This window comes from Cynoglossus semilaevis, chromosome 14 (assembly GCF_000523025.1).
Source record: "Cynoglossus semilaevis isolate Cse_v1.0 chromosome 14, Cse_v1.0, whole genome shotgun sequence".
In the NCBI taxonomy this organism is placed as follows: domain Eukaryota; kingdom Metazoa; phylum Chordata; class Actinopteri; order Pleuronectiformes; family Cynoglossidae; genus Cynoglossus; species Cynoglossus semilaevis.
The window spans coordinates 23,000,488-23,022,315 of NC_024320.1; the positions used below are offsets into that span (position 1 = coordinate 23,000,488).

At 37.3% G+C, this 21,828-nt stretch overlaps 1 protein-coding gene across 1 annotated transcript in view; it reads right to left on the reverse strand.

Annotated features, from left to right (window-relative positions):
• Positions 1 to 539: 539 nt before the first annotated feature.
• The window catches only part of astn2 (astrotactin 2), a 220,838-nt gene continuing 199,549 nt past the window's right edge, over positions 540 to 21,828 (reverse strand). The window contains exons 20-21 of the mRNA XM_025061990.1: positions 8,059 to 8,200; positions 540 to 860 (exon numbers count right to left, since the gene is read on the reverse strand). Of these exons, the coding sequence (XP_024917758.1) occupies positions 731 to 860; positions 8,059 to 8,200 (272 nt within the window). The 3' untranslated portion in view covers positions 540 to 730. The remainder of the gene's footprint in view (positions 861 to 8,058; positions 8,201 to 21,828) is intronic.

Consider the following 21,828-nt stretch of genomic DNA (forward strand, 5'->3'; position numbering starts at 1 on the left):
TGTCATAAAATTAGTACATTTAGAAATTTTTTTTATAAATATTTTTGAATAAAGTTTTATGTCAAAATGTGACTCTTTTGTGTCATTTTTGTTCAAAAACTAAACAATTTTGATTAAAAGATTTGAAAAATTATTTTTAAAATTGTTATCTTTTCCTGATGTTACTCATAAAATTAGGGCATTTAGAGAACATTCTTTTAAATATTTTTGAATAAAGTTTTTTGTGAATTTTTTGAGTCATTTTTGTTCAAAAACTAAATTTTGACAAAAATCTTTGTAAAAATGTTTTTCAAAACAAATTTTAAAATTTATGTTTTTTATGTTATGTTCAAAACATTTTTAGAATCTTTTAAAATCTCATCGAATCAGAGCATTTTGAAAAAAATTTAGAAAAAAGTTATTTTGGGAATTGTTTGGTAAAATCCTAATTAATCATGTAACGTTAGTCAAATGTTGAAAAATATTCATGAAATAATAATTTGGGGTATGAGTTAAACTGTTTAACAAATAGAAAGGTGTGTGCTGCCAAACAATTTTGACCACTGCTATTTATTAATTACAAAAGAAATAATGTAATTTATCTTAAATAGAATTTCTGTTATAAACATTGATTAAAAAACAATACACAGTTTTGAAGTGTTGCATACAAAATGAATAAACAAAAAGAAAACAAATCAAACCATGTTTTTGGTCAAATTTCAAATAATATAAAGTAATTAATTTAATTAAATTAATTCTTATAACATAAAGTAACAGTACCTTCTGCCCGGCTGTCGTCCACCATTGGGCATGATGTCCTTACAGTTACGAAACTGGATTCAGAGTGACTGCCTCGGCTATCCACTGCATTGAGAGTGAACCTGAAAATCAAATCAGGGAAAAATGAATTGCGTTTCATCAATATTTCAGGGGCAGCCAAGAAATGTGAGTCAGGAATATAGAGTCTAAAGATTAGAGAATTGCTGTAATGTAGTTTCCGAAGTAAATACTAGTAGCTATTCTGTTTATAATTAATATTACCAACATCAAAAAACAAATTTAAAAAAATGGGATAATTTAAGTGTATATTGAGAACTAAGTAAAAACATTAATCTTTTTGTCAAAGGTTTAATTGTGGACTGATATTGATTAATCTTGATTGCAATTAACCAAATAATCATTATTAATTTAGATAAATCAACATTCCTAAGTATGACAAAAAAACATATCTTTCTGCATATTGCTGGAATGGGAAAGAGAAAATACTGAAAGAAGAACAAAAGTTAGTTGGTGTTGACAAATTTTAGTCAATATTAATATTTGCGGTAGAGAAGTGAAACTCTAAATTTTAAATAACATTTTTTTCTTGCAGTTTGTGCAAATAGCATGTCTATTGACTGCCTATTTAGAGTAATGACATTAAGACGGAAAGTTGAAATATTGGTTTTACAACGTGCGTCATTCTGCCTGATTAATTAAGTTAATTGAGATGAGTAACGCATTAAATTTGACAGCCCTATTAAAAAGTTTTTATAACTTCTTACTCAATATTTCAGTCAATTAGTCAGTACAGCCACAGTTTAATATTTGTGCAGCACTGGGTAAGGACCGGTAGAAGCGGCTCTGCATAAAGACGTACTGCATAAGTGTGGCAGAGACATGGCTGTTCTGACTATGCATTCTATGTAGTTTTGTAAAAATATTAGGTCAAAGAAGATGTGACTTTATTTCGCAGTGGAAAAAAATGTACTCTGACAGAAAACACTGGAGTCACAAACTTTTCTTACTGTGAACAATGATGCAGGTTTGAGAGGTTTAATTATGTGAAAATGGGTACATGCAGTCCCATGATGGCACAGTAAAGAAGCACAAAGGTGCAGCAGGCCTGACATAAAGAAGTCCCTGAGAACAAAGTCCCACACTTAAAATGTCAAGCCTCAGAATTTTTTGGGTTCCCTGACAGCTTTCAGGACCATGCCGTACCCTGATAAGATGGAACAGCAGACGATTTATGACAAAGGAATAAGAGATGGGGCAGAGAGAGGAAATGTAGTGCATCTGAAGAACTGTAGGGCCACGAAGCCTCGAATAGAAAGAGACAATGTATGACCTTTATATGTCCTTTTGGAAATGTCAATCGGTGTGCTTTTGAATACAGAAAAAAGTATAAGGAGTGCCTGGTTATGACTAATCTAAAAAAGGATCAACATTGGCACAGCTGAAGTCACGCATAATACTACAGCTGCAGGAAGTGAGCGCAGACTTAAAGGGACTAATCTGCCATTTAAAACTTAAACTGATTTAGTGGTTTTACCTTTAACCGTCTATACGAATCAATTTGAGTTAATTGTATATCCAGAAATATATTCAGCTACAAATACATACACTGTATAGGCATGAAGTAAAAAAAAAAAAAAAAAACGAAGACAACACTGTTTTTTCTCTACATTGTCTCCTTTTTGGTTGCATACCACATAGAAGAGGGCTTTCCATCAAGAATTCCATCTTGACATATAAAAAACCAGGCTAACGTACACACAAGTTTCATTATCATTCACACTGCCCCAACAGGTGTTAGGGGGAACTGCAGGGAGTGTCCGACTAGATTTGTCCGACTTTACAAATGTGTGTGTGTTTTTATTTATTGTTTTTCAGTGTAACACTGACCTGTACAACATTTAGAGCAGGGGTCTCAAACTCGTGGGCCGAGGGTCAAATTTTAGCCAGCATCCATCAATAATGTTCAATATGCTACTTGCTCACGATTTAATCATAATTTACTTAAATGAAAACTACTGTTTGATAACATAGTCTGGAGGTTTAATAGCACTGTCCAAAGACCACGTGTCTATGTTTCTGTTGTAGCACTAAGAAAATACGAGCAGAAAGTTTGAATGTATCAAAGTGTTGCCTGTATTATTTCAGTGAGGGTCGTTTGTAAGGAAATCTATTTAGAACTGCCGTTCCAAAACAGCTATGTACACCGGATCACGTTGTATTTTGGTAGTTCATTAAAATGCCTTTCTCACAAACACTTTTTAAGGTACTTTAAATATTTTATTTTCAACACTCAATCCCTAATACGGCCGACTAATTAAAGGAAGGGGGCAGTAGCGAAAGTGTTAAATGTTTAAAAAAAGTTCAAATTTTGATTTGAACAATAACAGTTACTTCAGTGGAAATAATTAAAGCCGTCATTGACTGCGACTGCTGCCCCCGTGACCCGGTAACGGATAAGCGGCTGAAAATGGATGGATGGATGTTCTTCCTACCACTTTGCGTTCTTACTGCTGAATGCAAATTGTGAAATATGACTATTGAGAAATACTTTGCAACTCGCTATGAGAAACTGTAAGCTTTGAAGAGAATTTCCACAAAGTGACCACAGTAAAAACAACAGGATGACAAAGGGGAACCACAAAACACACTGAGGAAGAAAAAAACAACAACAAAGATGCCATCCCAGTTCAGGAAAACATGAGAAATAAAGACATTGTAGTGTCACTGTTTGCATGAAAAAAGTGGAATTTCTTTCTGAATCCATTTGCTTTTGTGGGGGGGTTTAGATTCATGTCGACTGAGAGCTGTTTCACTGCTGTCAAAAGCATGTTTTGTTAGTAACACGACCTGTTTGCACATTGCTCACATAGTTTGTCTGCTCTTGTTATTGAGCAGGGTGGATGTGGTATTCCCCAAGAACCTCACAAAAGACGCGCAGGCCTCGTTGGCTCCTCTGCCCAGCAAAACAATGCCGGCATGTAACAGTCACTGTTTAAATTATGTGGCCACATAACGTGCAGATGGCTACAATGAAATGGGAAGAGGGATGGGGAGGTGAAGGGGGTGAGCAGGAGTTTTATCAAGGCAATTTGTAAAGGAATTGTTTTTTAGAGCCCAGGATGTGAGCTTGCCAACCTTTAACTGCTGTTTTTGGTTGTTTTAATGGTTGGCATCAATGACAGGCGCGGTTTCCCCTTTCTCAGCCCTACAGCAATTAGAAGACTGTTATGTATAGTAATAAAGCTGTTTGTGCAAACGGCACTAGGAGTGGATGGAGCCTACTACGGAGATTTGAAATTGTTTGTGTAAACAAGCAGAAAAGCTAACTGTCATTGTGAGAAAATCTGGGAATTTTGGAGAAATGAAAAAAAAAAACACGAAGATAACCGTGGCCTAAATACAGATCTAAATCTAACACAGAGATCAAGGTATGAACTCAGGAACACAGGAACCACACACAGAACGTTGGTCATAAGCATGGCAAAACATCAAGTTAAAGAAGTCTTAATACATTAGACCCAATAAGTACGCGTCAATACTGCATTCATTCCTCGGTCTCTATTTTGGTATACATTTCCTGCCCACATCTTGCCTTTGTCCTTGTGCCATAGTTTTAAAAGCTCAGCGAGCAATGAAGTGGATAAACGACAGATTAATGATTGTGTAAATTAACAATGTGGCCACTGTCCTCTAATTTAATGAGACAGCGGATGACAAGACAGAAAGCCTGGAGGATGATGGACTAAGAAAGGAGGAATGGGAGGAAGAGAGGATCAATTGGAGCAGTAACTCTGGGGAGATGAAGACGACTGGGCAGCAGGGGATGCCTTTTCCTTGACATCAGCAGTTGGACATACGTCAGATGAATCAGCCCACAAGTCATTCCAAGCCACTCAGAAATGTTCCCCGTTCCCCGAATTCCCAAGAATTTGTGGCAGCCAACACTGTTGGTCGACTAAAAAATATCTTTAAAGTTCTATAAATGTACAACACAGTTATAGTAATATTCATCAATAAGGTATACATCACCTGCACACAATTACCCATAATCCAAGATGGTAAAGCAATAGTTTATTTAAACAAGTTGGGTTGGAATACCAGGAATATTTTTTAAAATTTTTAGACATTAAAATCAATTTCTACTTCAAGGTCCTCTGCCATGGTCTTAAAGTGGATTATGATCTCACCTTTCCCTCCACAATTTTTATCCTGGATTGTACTGGGGTAGAAATAAAAAATCGGGTTCTTTACATACACTGATCTACTGATCTACATTCCTTCTCTTTCAAGTTCTGGGGGATGCCTTTCACATCAGGTCACAACCTTCTTGTTTGAGACTCTGGGACCCTTATATGGTGAGGATGCAATTTGTCTAAATGCATCTGAATCAGGCCAAATCTGCGCCATAACTTTGAGAACCGAAGCTAAATTGTCACCATGTAAACAGGACCTAAGAAGGTTCACAACAATCAAGGTCTTAAAATTAAGAATGGGTTGTGTGAAATTAAATCAAAAGGATTGATTAAAAAATGATCAATTTTCTTGACCAAATCTACCTTTTAATATATAAAATACACAATGTTAAAAAAAATAAATGAGTAAAGAACAGTAAAGGAACTTGTTAAAATATATATATATTTAAATTGGGGCATGAAGTGATGTGTTTTCTCTTCTGTAAGACACAGTCAACTCTCAGTAATGCACAACAATATGAAGACTAGTGAGTGAATGAGAACGCCAACATTTTTAAAGAAAAACAAACAAGAACAAAGCTGCTCATTCCAGCAGCAGTTAAGTTTTCAGACAGAATATTAGGGCAACAAATGACTTGGCAATGATCAAGTGCACAGCCAATACCAGTGAAATGGTCTTATCCAGGCCATGATTAAGACAAGCAGAGTTGGCTGCGAACAGATGTGCCCTCAGACGTAATTCCGACATATATTCCGCTCTTATCAGGAAAAACAACACTGCGGAGAATGCCTAAACAAAGATAACACTGCTACAAAGTTGGAAATGAGGCTCTTGTTGCACGTTTTTGTTGGTGGGAGCCTGACTTGTACAGATTAGCCTAATAATTACTCCCCTACTATTCTTCATCAGCTGTCAAATGCTTTGGGCAGATTGTGAATATTTCACTGAATAGATGGTAAAGATGACGTACTTGTCTTGTGTATTTTGTAAGGATTGTGACGCATGAAATTTACAGTAACAGTGGTTAGTTAGTATTATAAATATTGAGAATTTCCTTTTCTGTTAAATGTAAGAAAATGATAACATTTTAAACTGTTTTGATTCTGTTATAATGATTTGAGTTAATCCTGCTTGTCTTACAGACAGTTTTCACAGCTTTCCCGAACAGTGTCACCTTTGGACGGAACATCATTGACGTTCCCAAAACAATTCAAGGCTACCAGAAAAAGGCAAGAACATTATCGTATTATTATTATTATACAGTGTAAAGAGTAGGAGACTCCACGTTTTGTATCCAATGACAGCCACAACAACATCTGGATAGATAGCTAGCTAAATAGCTAGTTAGCTAGTTCGATGGATGGATAGATGGATAGATAAATAAAGGACATTTTTTTGTACACATTAAATCAAAGTTTAAGTGAATTACCAAAATAAAAACATTAGCTGTTAGTTCAAGTCTACCAATGTGTCTGAAAGTGACCTTTGTAATGATTGCATGCTTCTCTTTAAGTCATAAAAGAAGGGCGTTAGTTCATAAGTTTATAATCAAGGAATAGCTATCAAGGCACTTACTGTACCTTAATATTATATATTCCACAGTGTTTATATAACAACTGTGGGAGGTTTATGGCAGGGCATGAATGTACGATTATACTGTTTGTGCGGTCGATATAACTTTTTTTGCGTACGTCTTAACACTCAACAGATTGTGTTGCGGTTTCCTTGCCGGCCAGTGAAAAACATCGGGACGTTAGGCTAAGAGATGCAGGTAATCCATCACTCTCCAGTCAAACAGAACTTCCCCGGCATGTATACGTGAAGCCTATTATTTAAGTAAAATCCAAACACTGCAGCGACAAAATTAATTATTACAGGCGCCATCCTATAGGGGCTAGCTGAGAGATAGGTCTAGCCTTTGGTAATAATGAGCAAGGTAGAATTAAGAATAGCTGACAACACTAAATACAACATTTAAGTACGGAAGTGTTCACCACATCCACCATGTTTGAGACTAATGTATGTGTCTACGATAAACTCGAGCCAGATGTTAAGGAGGAGTTTAAAGGTATTACCACATAAAACAAAATCTATTTTACAGTGGCAAGTATGGACAGCAGTAGGAGAATATGGCAATGTGATATACATGTATGTGCAGGCTCAGGAAATATGTAATGTTTACACTACATAAAGTGCTATGTATTGAAAATGAATGGGTTTTTTTTGCCCGCGTGGTTTTGTAAAAAACACAAAAAAGCATAAAAATATGATCATTTTTATGGCGATATTGTATTTGTACAAAATTAAGAACTAAAAGAATAGAATAAAACAGAGAGAATTGTGCAGCTCTGGCAACTTTATGAAATTCCTGCCTGGTATAATAAAAACAAAGTAACATAGAATTAGTTGTTACCTGGCTGATGACAAGTATGAGATTCCTTGATGAGACATAAAAACACTGGTCCTGACACCAGGTATTGACATTAAAATTATACATGACATACATGATCAGTTTGTAAAATCAAAATCCCAAAAGAAGAAGCGTAAAAATACATTCAAATCTTTTTTTATTACTAAGTTAGGTAGGTTGGTCAAGAGTTGGTCTTTGTAAAGAAGTATGTGCCATGGTGCCGTGACATACAATGAAATGATTGGTAGGAGATTGAAGGAGTCTAAGTGAACCCACATGTTAAACAGTAGAAATGGGCTTTAAGACTACAAGAATTAAGTCAAAGTCCACTGCTGCTCCTAAGAAATCAAATTGACTTGAGATAAACCAGAGATATGATTTTTGTTTTTTTGGAAATATACAATAAAACTAGGCTGACACTAATTCTAAACATATTACATTTACATAAACATGTGTGTGTTTGACTGGCCTGCAGTGCAGATGTGTCTCTCGGTGTCATATGATGACCGCCGACAAAGGAGAAACATTAAAAAACAGTTTCAACATGATTAATGAAGACTACAGTGTCTTTATCAGGAATTGTGTAATAATAAACAACTGCTGTTGATTTTATTATTTTGGTGAAGAAATAAACTACAGGCAATCAGTGATACCTTTGACTGGATTCACTTTACTGAGGTTGTCAGCACACTTACTTGTACAGACTGTCAGGTTCCAGGCACTTGAAGACCACAGAATAAAGCACAGAGTGGGGATGTTCTCCACTTCTCCTCCCAGCAACAACACAGGATGAGCCCAATCCAGAGAACAGATCATCCATCAGACTTAAAACCTCGCCTGATTGAGAAGAAAGACGGATGAAATCATTGAAAAGGAAATAAACAAATAATTAAATAAAGAAAACAGGAAACAAAACTTTGTCTTTATACATGTTCCACTTTAGAACTGTTACTTGTTTACTATCTGTTATAGTCTTTGACCAAAAGAAAAACCAAAGGCAAGGCTGTTTTTTAACAATATCCTCCATCTGTTGTTCTTGCTAAACCAAAACAAAGCCACATGTTTCAGACCCACCACATGTTTCAAAACAGGAAAACAATGGCTCACAGCATAGGCTTAATCATGAATGAATTTCTAAAAATTTTGGAAAACTGTTCTTTTCTAATCAGTGACTGCAGCTCTGGTGTGAGTCTGACCTCCCCCTGCTCAGGTGGGAGTAATTTCACCAGCCACGAGCTGGAGGCTAAATTAAATATGGCATGTTACTGGCAGCGACCGATGAACACTACATTACAGAAGTGCAAGAAAACAGAATGTATTTTCTTTTACAGGAACAGGTTTCTGTTACAGTGATATCTCACGGAGCACCCTTGTGCCTCACAGAATTCTGATTCACAAGTTGTGAAATATCTTTCATGTCAGCTTACGGGAAAAGGCGAGCGACGCACACTTGTTCATTTAGACACAAAGATACATTCCGCCAGTTTCCAGTGCTCATGGGGGTGATGGAAAAAAGAGGGAGCTGTCAAAATAGTTTAAAAGCTCTCAAATGGTTGGATTTCCAGCTATTCTTACACAAGCTAAAGGGCAGCTTAGTTTTAGCTTATGAAACATGGGCCAACTTATAAACATAGGGAGTGAGTCTGGCTGGTCGGGCACACATGGATGGTAAGAAAAGGTTGCAGAGGAGGAAAGAAAACCATACAAATGAATGATGTGACCTTTACACAGAAAGACCTCTGTGTATACGGGGCTGGCCTTAAACACATTCCTGCACCTCCAACTCTTTCTAATGTTTTACTTTTTACAAAACACAAATATCACACTTGCTTGATCTGCTGTTATTTTATGACATGATCAATTCTAAACGGCCTGGGTTTTATCTGCTTTGTTTTCACTATGAAGCCATTATGAAGAAAGTTTTCATCTGGCTACTTCATCAATGCTTATTTTTTAGATATGTATTACTAGAAACCACGTCTCTACGCCAGCATTACGAAAATAACAATTTATAATGAGAGCTGACAATCTTTGAGCTAATTTCTCAATTTTTTGGAGGTAAATGTAGTGTATTTAAAAACAAAATCACTGATTTTCTTTTCATAAAGAATTTCATTGAAATTTAAAAAATATTTGTGTAATTGTTGATATGTAAAAACATTCATAACAAAATATCATGTCATTTATGGCCTTGAAGCTAAGCTAGATGTTCTTGACATTCTGTAAAAGGATCTATACACTCTTTGGATAACTAGAGCCACATTCAAGAGGAAGGGTTTGAAGTCTTTTGCTTTAAGTCTTCAGGCTAACTGTTAGCATTTTTTAGAAGAAATATTTTTTATTACACTTTAAGTAAAGTAAAGGCAACCTTTTAGTTTATTTTGGTATTTTAGGGGTACATTCTGGTGCTAATGATAAATTAAATGACTAACTTTACCTGTGGTTTAACAACTTTTGATATTTTCTGAAACCTTTCCATGCAATACTATCTTCTACCAACAGTACAGGGAGTCCTCGACTTGGGCCAGAGTTCAGTTCCTACGGTGGAACAAAACGCGATTTTCGCTGTAAGTCGAAATTCACATACTGTACATACGTAGATATGTCACTCACCTACGCTAACACAGTGGTAACGTCATAATGTATGACATAAAATACTAGAAGAGTCTGACTTACGCTTTGAAGCCATAATGAAGGGCAAAAAACAACACAAATGAAGACATCGTAAACCCTTCTGTAAACGAACACATGGCAACTTATCATGCCATACCTTGCAAACACATGGGACTCATGAAACTAAGCTTTTCTACTATCTTTTCCAGCTTTTGTCAATGATTGTTATATAATAAATATAACACAATTTCTTAGTAAATTAATCCCCCACCAGAATTATTTCAAGGGCAAAGTAAAGATTTCCATGGTAATTTGACATCCTTTGCCCCAATGCTAGTACATACTATGAAGGAATATTAAGGAACCCCCTTTTCCTCATGACAAAACATGACAAATTAAACAAAAAACAATTTTATTTGTGCCCCTTTTCCTCATGACAAAACATGAAAAAAAATTAAACAAAAAACAATTTTATTTGTCATTTAATTTGAATATTTAGTGGAGGCAGCACATGGAACACTGCAAAAGAGATGGGAAGATAAATAAAGTACAGCAGAGCACATTATCTTTTGGAGTAAGGGCCTATTCATGATTGACATCTTCCCAAATAGGCCAGCATCTACTGTGCGTTTCAAGGCTATCCCTCCACCTTTTATTGGAAGCACTTACAAAGAATGTCCACTAAACGCCAGACTTCTGCTACTTCACAAGATCTAAAAGTAGAAGAAGACAGTTCTAAATACATGGAGTAAAGGGGAGGTTTGGGGAACAAACCCAAAAGAGACAAATAGAGAACAGGAAAAACAAAAAGGCAACTGCTCTGATGTTTTATGATTTTGGATTGTGGTCACGGAGAAAGAATCACAATGTTTTGATAATCAGAATAAATCATTAAGCTGAAGTTTGACTACTTAATGAGTAACTTCTGTCCTCTCTGCACAAGAGGCTTCTTTGTAATAGTTTTGATCGTTTTGAAACCAAAATAACACATGCCATGGAGATAAAGTTTGCATTTAATGCTTTTTCTGCCCCTTTAGCCAACACTGAGAAAACAAATGTCTGCAAGGAGGAATCACAGACTAGAGTAAGTCAAAAAGTTCAGTGACAGATGTTATCATTTTAATAGGTGTCTAATCCAAATGACTAAAAAAGTGTTGAGACACTCAGGCACGTTGGGCAGGGTGTTTTTCTACCCTCAAAAATGAACTGAAATTTGAAATCAGAGCAAATCTCTTGACATTATTGTAGCTTTGCAGAAGCTTTGGGTCGAGCTCCATCATTATTATATCTTCACACACTTGAAAGAACAATGAAATCAAACCAGGTTTCAGTACTCAAATGACTCAGAGAAGCAGGTTGTGACCTGGCCTGAGAAACAACCCTCAGAATTCTACAAACGCAGAATTCTCTGATGGAAATGGATGGCCAAAAAATGTTCAGACCTAAATTCAGCATATGTATAAAATAGATTTATTTTTAATTAAATGGAAAAACATTTCCTTGTATACAGTAGTCCAAAACACAGGTCACAGAAGTGTTTAGATTTAAATGGCAAACATGACCTGCTATTTCACGTAGCAGCATGACATCCCCCTCATAGAAGGGATTTTGTTCAGAATAAATAGACTGCATCACAAATACCCTTTTAAATCAAACATGACAAAAAAAGAAAAATGTTTAATGAGATAGGTCAGTTTTTACCATGGCAACAGATCAAGTGTTTCTAATCAGATGTGTACATTTTAAGAGGCACTCTGTGCTCAGAATAGCTGCATTTACTGAAACCTCTCCTTAAATATGACTGTAATAGTATAATTTGTCATAAATTGAGTTATTACCTTGTCTACAAACCCTAGATGGTGCAGAGCTGTTCTGTTGTCATAGCTCTGTTTCAGTTGTTTCACATCCACCGGTATATTTAGAATTGACGGCTTGTAAAACAATGAATTAACCATCTTAGACCGATTAATCTTTCTGAAGAAATAATTGGGAATGATCTGTCATGTTTTGACCACTAGTCTGATGTGGCCTACGTTTATCATACCTTCCAGGACTATTCATCTACCTTTTATTGCAAGCAACAATGAGAGGAATGCCCATGAAATGCCAGATTTACAATTCTTTACAAAGGTCTAAAAGTAGTTTGATACTGTGAATATAGACAAATAAGGAAAAGGAAAAGATACTGCAAACCTAGCTAAGTGAACCATATGTGATTGAAACCTAACATGCATATGGAACTTAAAGTACAAGTCCCTGAGCTTTACTGATTTTAGCAGGTAATAGAATGTGAATAAGAGAAGGGATTATGTGCAAAAGCCCTGGCTGGAAAGTACCAAGGAAACTGTGACCAAGGTGTTGGGTAATGGCATACATTTGTCTTTAATTTAGAGCAACCAACATCAGCTCACCAAAATGGTTCCTGGTATGATTTACGTTCACTGCTTGTTTGTCTTGCGGCTTGAATTTATTTGACCATGAGCTGTGACCCCGCGTGCGACAAAAGCAGCGGAATATCCGCTAAATACCCAGACTGCATTGGTGCTTTTCTAAAAATACCCCCTAACGCGGTCATACATTTTAAAGAGAAATCAGTTAATTATAGACTATTGGCGTTGACTTTATGATTCCCTTATGACGACCACAAAATATATACAATGTGCAATTATAAGATTTGTTTGATGACAGTGTTTATAATGTAGCTAATTTGCAACAATGTTCCTTCAGAGCCTTGGTCCAGAAGCCAGACATGATTTAACAATATTGATATAGATGGAATTAACACTTGTCTTTCTTTCTTTTTCCTCTCTCTCTCAGACAGTAGGAAGCAGACAGACACGGACATGAACTTAGCTTATGGTAACACGAGGCATTGGTCACTATGGTGCATTACTACAGTGTGACTTGACGACTGACAGCACAGGGAAGTGCTTGAGTTAGTTGGATCCACATGGAAGACTAAACAAAAGACAAACGCCTTTGGTCTGGACTTTAGAGGCTCTAGAGTGGAATTACTGTATAATTATCAATTAAGAGACTCAGCAGGAGAACACATTGTGTGTTTTTGTTCCTTTAACAGTCACATATCCCTACCTAGCAAACCGTAGCCGCACATTCCACCAGTCAAACAGCTTTTTAAACAGAAACATATGAGCGTTATATACTGTTATGCAATACATAAATATTACCCCAGTATGCAGGTTTGGTCGGGGGTACACAATGTTCCATCATTTGCACGCTGTAAAATAGGACTGCAGTGTTTTCATTTTCGGAGGTGTAAATATGGCAATTTTGGAACTGAACCGTTACAAAAAAGTAATGTTTAACCGGAAACTGAAAGCCTAAATTCTGAATAAAACACAAAGAATAAGAAATCATCATTTTGTATCCATCCATCTATCAATCCATACATACATATATACATACAGTAAATCCATCTATCCATCCATCTATTGGTCAGGCTAGGCCCCTTACAATGACTCAAAAGAAACTTAGTCCTGTAGTTAAGTCTTCCTGACTCTCACCTACAACCGGAAAAGGATTTGGAGATGCTGTACCAAAGCTGGCCAGCAGGGATTTATTCCAAAACGCTCATGTCCGCTCCATCCATTTAAAACATTATTTTCAATTAAGGAAGAAGATAACTGCTGGACCAAAAGTTAATTACAAAAGCATTACATTTGCAGGTCAAGCTCAAGTCTTCATGTATCTCTGCTAGTTCTACTGTAGTTTTGAACTGGTTAAACCTTCAGTGGCTGCCTGATATGCTCCATTACAATTCTCTTCGTCCTGGCCACTCAATTTAAAACTCTCAGCATTTCAATGCAGAGACTGTGCGCTCTGTAGAGGAAAAACTCCCATTACCAATATGAATCCAACTTCAGCAGAGGTGTTAAGGTTATGACCTACAGTATAATAACCTCAGATGTGGTTCATTGATAAACCTCAGCCCACCCAGCCAGCAGCACAGTAACAGGTAGACCATTATTAGGCTTTTATCCCAGTTCTGAAGCAGTGGTGGCAATAATTAGGTAGCGGCGGGCGGCCGCTGCTTGAGGTACCAAGCGGAAACCCTGGAGCTGAATTTGAATGCATTGACACAGTGTTTTCATGGTCTGAATCCCATCTGATCGAGATGCTGCTTGATTACAATAAGGAGAGGAAATTCCAGTGACACTTGCAGCAGAGCAGTATTTTATGAATCAGCAGCAGCAATATGTGAAAGCGCAGAGGAGCAGGTTCCGCGGCAAAGTCTTGACTAATGGTGGAGAACGACAGGAAGAGAAGGACTGCGTGAAAACATGTTGACTGACTGACTGAAAGGATGAATGAAGAAAAAACAAAGCCATGACAAAATGATTGTATGACTCAACAGCTGAACTGGAAGTGTTTTTACAAGCCACTGGCTCACATGTCGGCTCATTTGTATTCTAGTGAGGACTTTCAATCACGTTTGGCCCTCACTGTGTTTGCATACCAATTTACCATTAGCTATAATAAACAAAAATCAGCTCTATTAATTGTAGGGTGAAACATCTAAACCCACCCAGGAGCAACAGCTATCGTTCTTCCCTTCCCTTCATGGGTAGGCCTGTGGTCTGTCAACGTTTCTGTCAATACCGAAGCCAAAACTGCGCACAGCTGGCAAAAATTAAGGACCCTGAAATTCTATTACGGTAAAAGCCATTTTGCGTGTTCTCCAGCTTACACAGCAATGGCAAATGCCAGGTGACCTTTTACTAAGCAGAGGGGGGAACAAATGATAGTAAATCTTGGGAACGTGATGAGACACAAACACACACACAGGCCGCCTAACTATGATGTAGTTGCAAACAAGTCAAGTTGGGTTTATTTGCACAGACCAATATCATATACAGTGTCTCAAAGGGCTGTGCTGGCCTGCAACAGAAACAGTTCCTGACCTGGAATGACCTCAATTCTCAGAAGGAAAGGAAAAGCCCTCACACAGAAAAAAAAAAAACCTTGGGTACAAAACAAAACAAATCAAATGGCCTGAATTTAAACAGCCGACCTTCCTTCACAGGGTGAATGGGGCACACTGAAAGTTTGGGGGTAAACAATTTCTAGATTAAGGAGTAGTGCAGTGAAACGTTTATATAACACATGCATGAACAATAAAAGAGTACACAGACTAATAGTACGAAGTGCATATGTGTAAATCCTTATTTACGCAGAGACAGATGTGAGGACATGGGTGTGTATACGTGGTGACATTGTACGGCACCTTATCTGATGTTGGTCTCCAGACTCACTAAACTGTTGTCCTTATCATATCATTTCAATTACACTACTGAGCCTAGGCATGCTGTAATTGCCTCTGCCATTAGCTGAGTGTGTGTGAGTACATGTGTGTCCGCGCGTTGTATGCGTGAAACTAAAAGCCAGAAGTGAGTGAGCCGAGAGAGTGGGAATGTGTAAATCTTCAGGGTCAATGGGTTCACACATTAAAGCTTTTCCTCCGAGGAAAAAATTTAAGGGAAAGTGGCAGCGGAAAAACATTACTGCAGTAAATCACTGTTTATTCACTTGTGCAGCAGTGTTTGTATACATAAATAAATGTATTCTGAATTCATTTAAGTTTTTTATGATTTGTTTTCCACATCTGTTAACAATTATTTATTTGGGAGCATTTGTCATTAAATAATGAGAGACTATTATTTTTAAATGGAAAATTACTTGGTTGGATCCTCTCTAGAAGAAAATGGTTTATGTTGCATTTTCATGCAAAAGAAAAAATAATATAAAAACATTTAATTAATGTTACATTGTTTATGGGCTTAAGTTGAAGTTTAGATAAGAACATTTGACCAAATAATAATATAATTATTCGTATAACAGTAGCATAATATATTTCCATTTTTGAGGAGCCGTGTCTTTTCCAAGGTATGGTCTTAATTCAGACACAGTGTTTTCAGTCGCCGCTGCTTATTGTCCTCAAATGAACCCGCCGCTCTGCCGGTTTTACTGAGTCCTTCTTTCTGTTACGACTCACTATAGGTCTAGGCAATTACATAAGGTATTACTTAATAACAAACAAAACACAAGCTTTGTCTTAGCAAACAAATCACAAGCTTTATATTTCCTGTGGGCTGCCAAACCTGCTAAGGCACTCTTCTGTTAAACTGTCAGCACTCAGCCCACCACTCCCCACACTGAGGCTGCACACACCTTCCTGCCCGGGTTCTCTCACCCTCTGTCTCCCACACACAGCGTAGACATTACACAGATGTACTTTCACCGTCACAGGGGTCTCAGTGTCGCAGAGTCTACATATGGCAGGAAACTCAAGGTTCTTAGAGCGCATTAAGTGTTTTAAGTTAAAAAAAATGAAGCACTGTGTGAAACAGATTTTGAAAGCAGGCTGAGGAGTTTTTTGTAAATCACAGCTATATTAGCTATATTTTTTCTTAGTTCTGGACATACACAGAGTGCAAAGCAATGACAAAAAAGTAAAAAGTACATCATCAGCGTAAAACATGATATTTAAATGTTATTCAAGCTTGTCACAATGTTCCCCAAAGGACTTTTGTTTTATTTGACTCAAATTTCTTTAATCAAGTATACTTAACATTGACTACCAAAAGATGACATAATGTCAGCATTTGCTAATTAACACCCACAACAATAAACCAATGTCTGAAAAGCAATGTAATGCCCAACACAACATTTCAGTTTAAAATGTATGTAAGAGTTTGCAATTTTCTAAAAAAGAAATACAACACAAGTATATATTCTTGTGTTATTACATATAAATGCAGTAAAAACTCCTGCACAATTGCATTTGTTTGGTCCAGACTAAAATCTTCTAGAAATTTTACTCCAAAAAAACATAAATGTCTGTCAGGTCATCTTTATTAACTATAGTTTATGAATTGAAAGATAAATGATAAAGTCTGTTTGGGTGCAACTTAATATGCAATTAAAAAAATTATAAACTTTTTTGTAATAATAGTTTAAAAGTTAGCCTGTCCAGATTAGTTTATGGAATTCACAGCGCATATACAGTATATCTGTGTAAATGCTGTTTAACTCTTATTATTGATCTGAAGCACACTAAGTGATGCATATTGTCTGTACTCTGCTGCCAAATTGATATTGTACTGAGGATTGTGTATACAATAACGATACCGTTTAATGAATCTCAATAGCACACTCCCATCAGTGCATAAAATATGACAGGCTTAATAAATTTCCTGGCTCAGCTATTATGAAGCGGTTATTAGGGGAGGCTATCTTAAGTGTATAGACTTTTTGATTAGGGATTTCTTAAGTGGTTTCTTTCTATCAATAAGTGGTAATTTCTCTGAGACGAAAAAATAAAGCTCATCTTCAGGGACCAGCAATACTCTGTATATAATAAACTGCTGCATGCAGTTAAGGAAAAAAAATCACAATACCTTCCATTTGTACTCACCTAATGTGACTTTAAAAATTAAATGTTTTATTTTTCCCCTTACGCGAGTTCAAAGTTGAAAATGACTTATACCTATTATTCCATTTGAGTATGTGACCACGTGATATTAACAAAAGAGGCATGCAATATTAGCAAGTCATGCGTCTGTTTAACCAACAGTGTGTGTATTATTTGCTTTATTGAAAAAAGGAAATAATTCTACTCAGTTTAAGTGACACTTTATGTACTGGACAGCAATGGACAGTGTAAAATGTGTTTTAAATTGAAATGCGGTATTGGTATAAAAGCTCTGCTCGCTTTCTGTCAAGGTGGCTGTGTTATTCTTTTTATGTATACTGTATATATATATTTTTTCCTTAAGCTTTTCCACGGGTTTTTTTTATACATTCACTAATGTGATGGATTGTGAGGGTTTTTTTTTGTTTAATCGTAGAAAGATTTGTTTCTATTTGGACTGAAGTAAACTTCTGTTAATGAGAAGAAAATATAATATTGCTTTAAGACGTTTGGTGTTCTAACTGTGGTTTGAGTTACCGTCAAGTTGCATATTTGTTGAAACCCAAACCTTAAAAAGCATCAGTGAGGGTACTCAGTATTGGCAGAAACTCATACTCAAATGGTACCAGAGCAATCCTAGTATAACAAATTGTTTGTATAAATAATCATCTACAAGAGATTTAGACATTCTGTACCAAAGCAAAAAAGTCCACAGATCACTTCATAAGAGGTCGCCAAAGCAGTCATCTACATAATGAACCGTTTCTGTACCAAAAGCCCCACCTTTACACAACATAAGATGGGTTTGAAGACTTGGTGGAATTGAACCCACAACCCTCTGCAGGCAGAGTGGCATGGATCCTACCACTGCAACACGTGTGGAATTGAGATTTAAAATAACTGTGCCCTGAATGGGATTCCTTTGTTCCACAGAGCAGCAATCAGCGCTGCTATGAATCAAACGCTCTGTGCTCGACACTGATCAGTTCCCATGCAAAACAAAACATCAGCGTCAAGTTTGATGGTTTGTCCCAGACTAATGGCTCCTGGTGTCCATGACTATTATTATGCCACCTGTGTGTGGTCTGTTTTATTGTCCCAAGTTCCTTTTTACTGTGGCTCTGTCTACCCCCAGGTCTGCCCTTAGCAATAAGAAGAGACCTCTGGGTGTTGACAAACTGTTGGCCTACTGCAATACTGCACAGTACTGACTGAGTAGCTGTACCATGCCTTCCGTTACCTGTAGTCCACATACACGTGCAGGTTAGGTGTCATTACCTGTGACTTACTTTATCAGGTATTAGGGTTATTCAGTTTATTGCACTGGAAAAGGTTTTCAAGCCCTGGAGCTACAGAAGAGTACCCCGAGTCACTAGAGCTCCAGGGGCAGTTTCCTAAATCTCTGCCTACAGGTTGATTCCTACAGTGTTTTTGCAAAATGTTGTTGTTTTACTCCCTAGTTTTCTTTACCTTTACTAAGATTTCTGTATGGTCTTTGCCTTATATTTAGTTAGTTATTTGTTTTTGTTAAATATAGCCAAACGATGGAGAAGCCTTTGTGATCTATTATGAATAATAAACTATAAAAAAGCAATTTTTCTTATTTATAAAAATTTCAGGCAAAAATGCCAATATCACGTTGCCAGATAAACCTTTTGGTCTGCAAAAAAATGATGGAGAAGCCTTGCCAGATAAACCTTTTGGTCTGCAAAATTCAGTTACAACATTGTTGGAAGTGTACAGTACCGCCCTGTGCTATATAGTGCTATACATCCTCAGCAATCATCTGCTGGTTCTAATGTGTCTGGTTCTTAAACCTAGGATTCAATAGCTAAACTAATACCTTTATGTTCATTTAATTAAAACTAAAACTAAAACTGTGTTAAACACTCCCTTTGGAGTAAAGAGAATTTAATGGTTGCATACATTATATAAAGGAAATCTCTTGTTAAGTAATCTAAATGTTAAGTAATTTGAGTATACTATATACTATACTACACTATACATATGCAGGCAGACCACCCTTCTTTCAGTTACAATCCAAGCACAAATCCATTAATGGTGGTAAGTGTCACGTTAGTTAATGAGACAGTGTGAGGAGAACAATGACACCAGGAAAGTTAAGGAGAGAAGAAGGAAATAACTGTGTGAGTGAGAAGGCAAAACTGAAAAGGAAGCAAAAAGGGAAAGGGAATGCAGAAAGCCCTTGGCCCCATGCCTGCAATCTGCAATCTGCTGATGGCTAGGCTCGTGACGAGGAGGTGCACAGCGTCCATTTTTAGCGATGAGGTCATCTTTAATTAACAAAACAAAGAGAGTCAGCTGTGTCACTCCAATCTGTTATCTGCACCCATGCTCAAGGACACCGTTTATCTCCATATAATTCAATCTCTTTGAACGGGGGCTTATCGATGCATTGGAGGGGCTTTCTTGGTCCGTACCAATAATGGAGCAGTTACATAAACAGGGAGGGGATGCTGTTGACGCTGATTGCAGGGAAAAAGGGGGACATGAGGGAAACAGTGAGGCGCGTTGAGGTATGAGGGACGAGATAGAAGAGGACAGCAAAGCGGAGCTGCATGACGTCTGTAGCACTGACTGGCATTGTGGGCAGGGACGAGGAAACTGGAACAAAAACAAGGGCAAAGATCAAGTGCTAATCGGTGTCTCTGCCCGACAGTGCCAGCATGAGGTGATATCATTGCTGTGTAACCATTAGTGATGATTCTGTCTGTGCCCCCACTCATTGTTATCGCTGCTCATTCTGCTCTGCCTCCTCTGTGTGTGTTCTGTTATCCTTGTTCCTTCTCACTTCTCTGTTTCCTTTCTACATTTACATACAGCATCTTCTCACTTTCCCATTCTTGCAGGCACTTGTAATTTTCCTGCCTGGCCCTGCCCTCATTTGTTTGTCATGTTACAAACTCAGGTGTTGTATAGCCGTGATGCAACGCAGAAATAAAGAGAGAAAGCGAGAGAGGGAGAGGGAGAAAGAGAGAAAGAGAGAGAAAGAGAGAAAGAGAGAGAGAGAGAGAGAGAGAGACTCACAGGTTTTTAATTAGCACTAAGTGCATGCAATTGTGTGGCAGTTGTGGGAAGCACTGTGCTACGCTGATGAGTGCTTTCACAAAAAGTGTCACCTCAGCATAGCTGTGATTTAAGGACAAGCTATGCAAATTAGCAGCTGACGAGACCAGAGAGCGATTGTCGAAATGGGAAGATGGAGTGGTCTGAATTTGACGTATACTTTCGGTTGAGTCTTTTATTAGATAAATCTGATGATTTTTTTTCTCTCCTGAACAATTCATTTGTTGCTGGGAACTCCCAATGAGAAGAGGTCTGACACTGTAGTGAAAGTTCACCAAAAATGATTAGGATGATTGTCGAGTTCTGACACTAGTGATGACTGCAATTCAAACATTCATTTGTTGCTAGCATTCTCTATTTAGCGTTGCAAACTAAGCAATACATTTTTACAATGTGTTTCAAACATTTTGCGTCACCGTGTTTAAATGTATTCATATTTTATGTGACCATAATGTGTAAGATATCCTTAACCTATTGCTGCACAGGAATGCTGAGGCTCCGGAACAATGCCGGGGAGAGTGTGTATCAGCACTGCTTGTGCAGCTTGAGTCTCTGGAAATGCTGCCTCTGCCTTTGTGTGCCATCTAGAGGCCTCCACGAGGCCTAGTGAAGTGGATGAACACATCTGAGCATATCCACAACCGCTGTGACAACAGTCACCGGAGAACAGGCCAGTAAAAATAAATTGCACCAACGGAGTGAATGATAAGACAGAACATTAAGCTCTACGGGGCTTTTTATTTAACAGCTTCATAAAAACAACTCTATAAATTAATAAAAATGAATGAAGGAAGTAAATGGGTGATTAAAATCAGAGATCCCTGACCTGGTTAAATGATAATGTACGCAACCTTAACACTCAGCATTCATTCGCTTCATTTCCTCCAAAGGTAGCTAAGTGTGTATGTGTGTGTGTGTGAGAGAGAGACTATTCTATTAAATGACATCATCTTCAACAAAGCACTGCTCATAGAAACAGGTGATGCCTCTCTCTCTCTCTCTCTCTCTCTCTCTCTCTCTGCACCACGTTTACCAGTGCGCGTCACATGACCCGATCATAGCAGAGACCGTTATGTCTGTGTATGTTCCCTTCTAGTGTTAATTTGTGTGTAAAATTGCATAAATAAAATAAAACTCTTTGTTATCAAAAGTTAGTTGTTAAAGTTGAAAAAAGTCATATTAGGAGGATACGTTTTTGGACACACAGAAGACCATTAAGAAGGGATAGTATAGTAGTAGTAATGATTATTTCCCCCATATTTAACCCCAAAATAGATTCTAGCTACTTCTGCTCACACATTCTTTTACTGATGAAGTCCAGCGCCATTGGAGA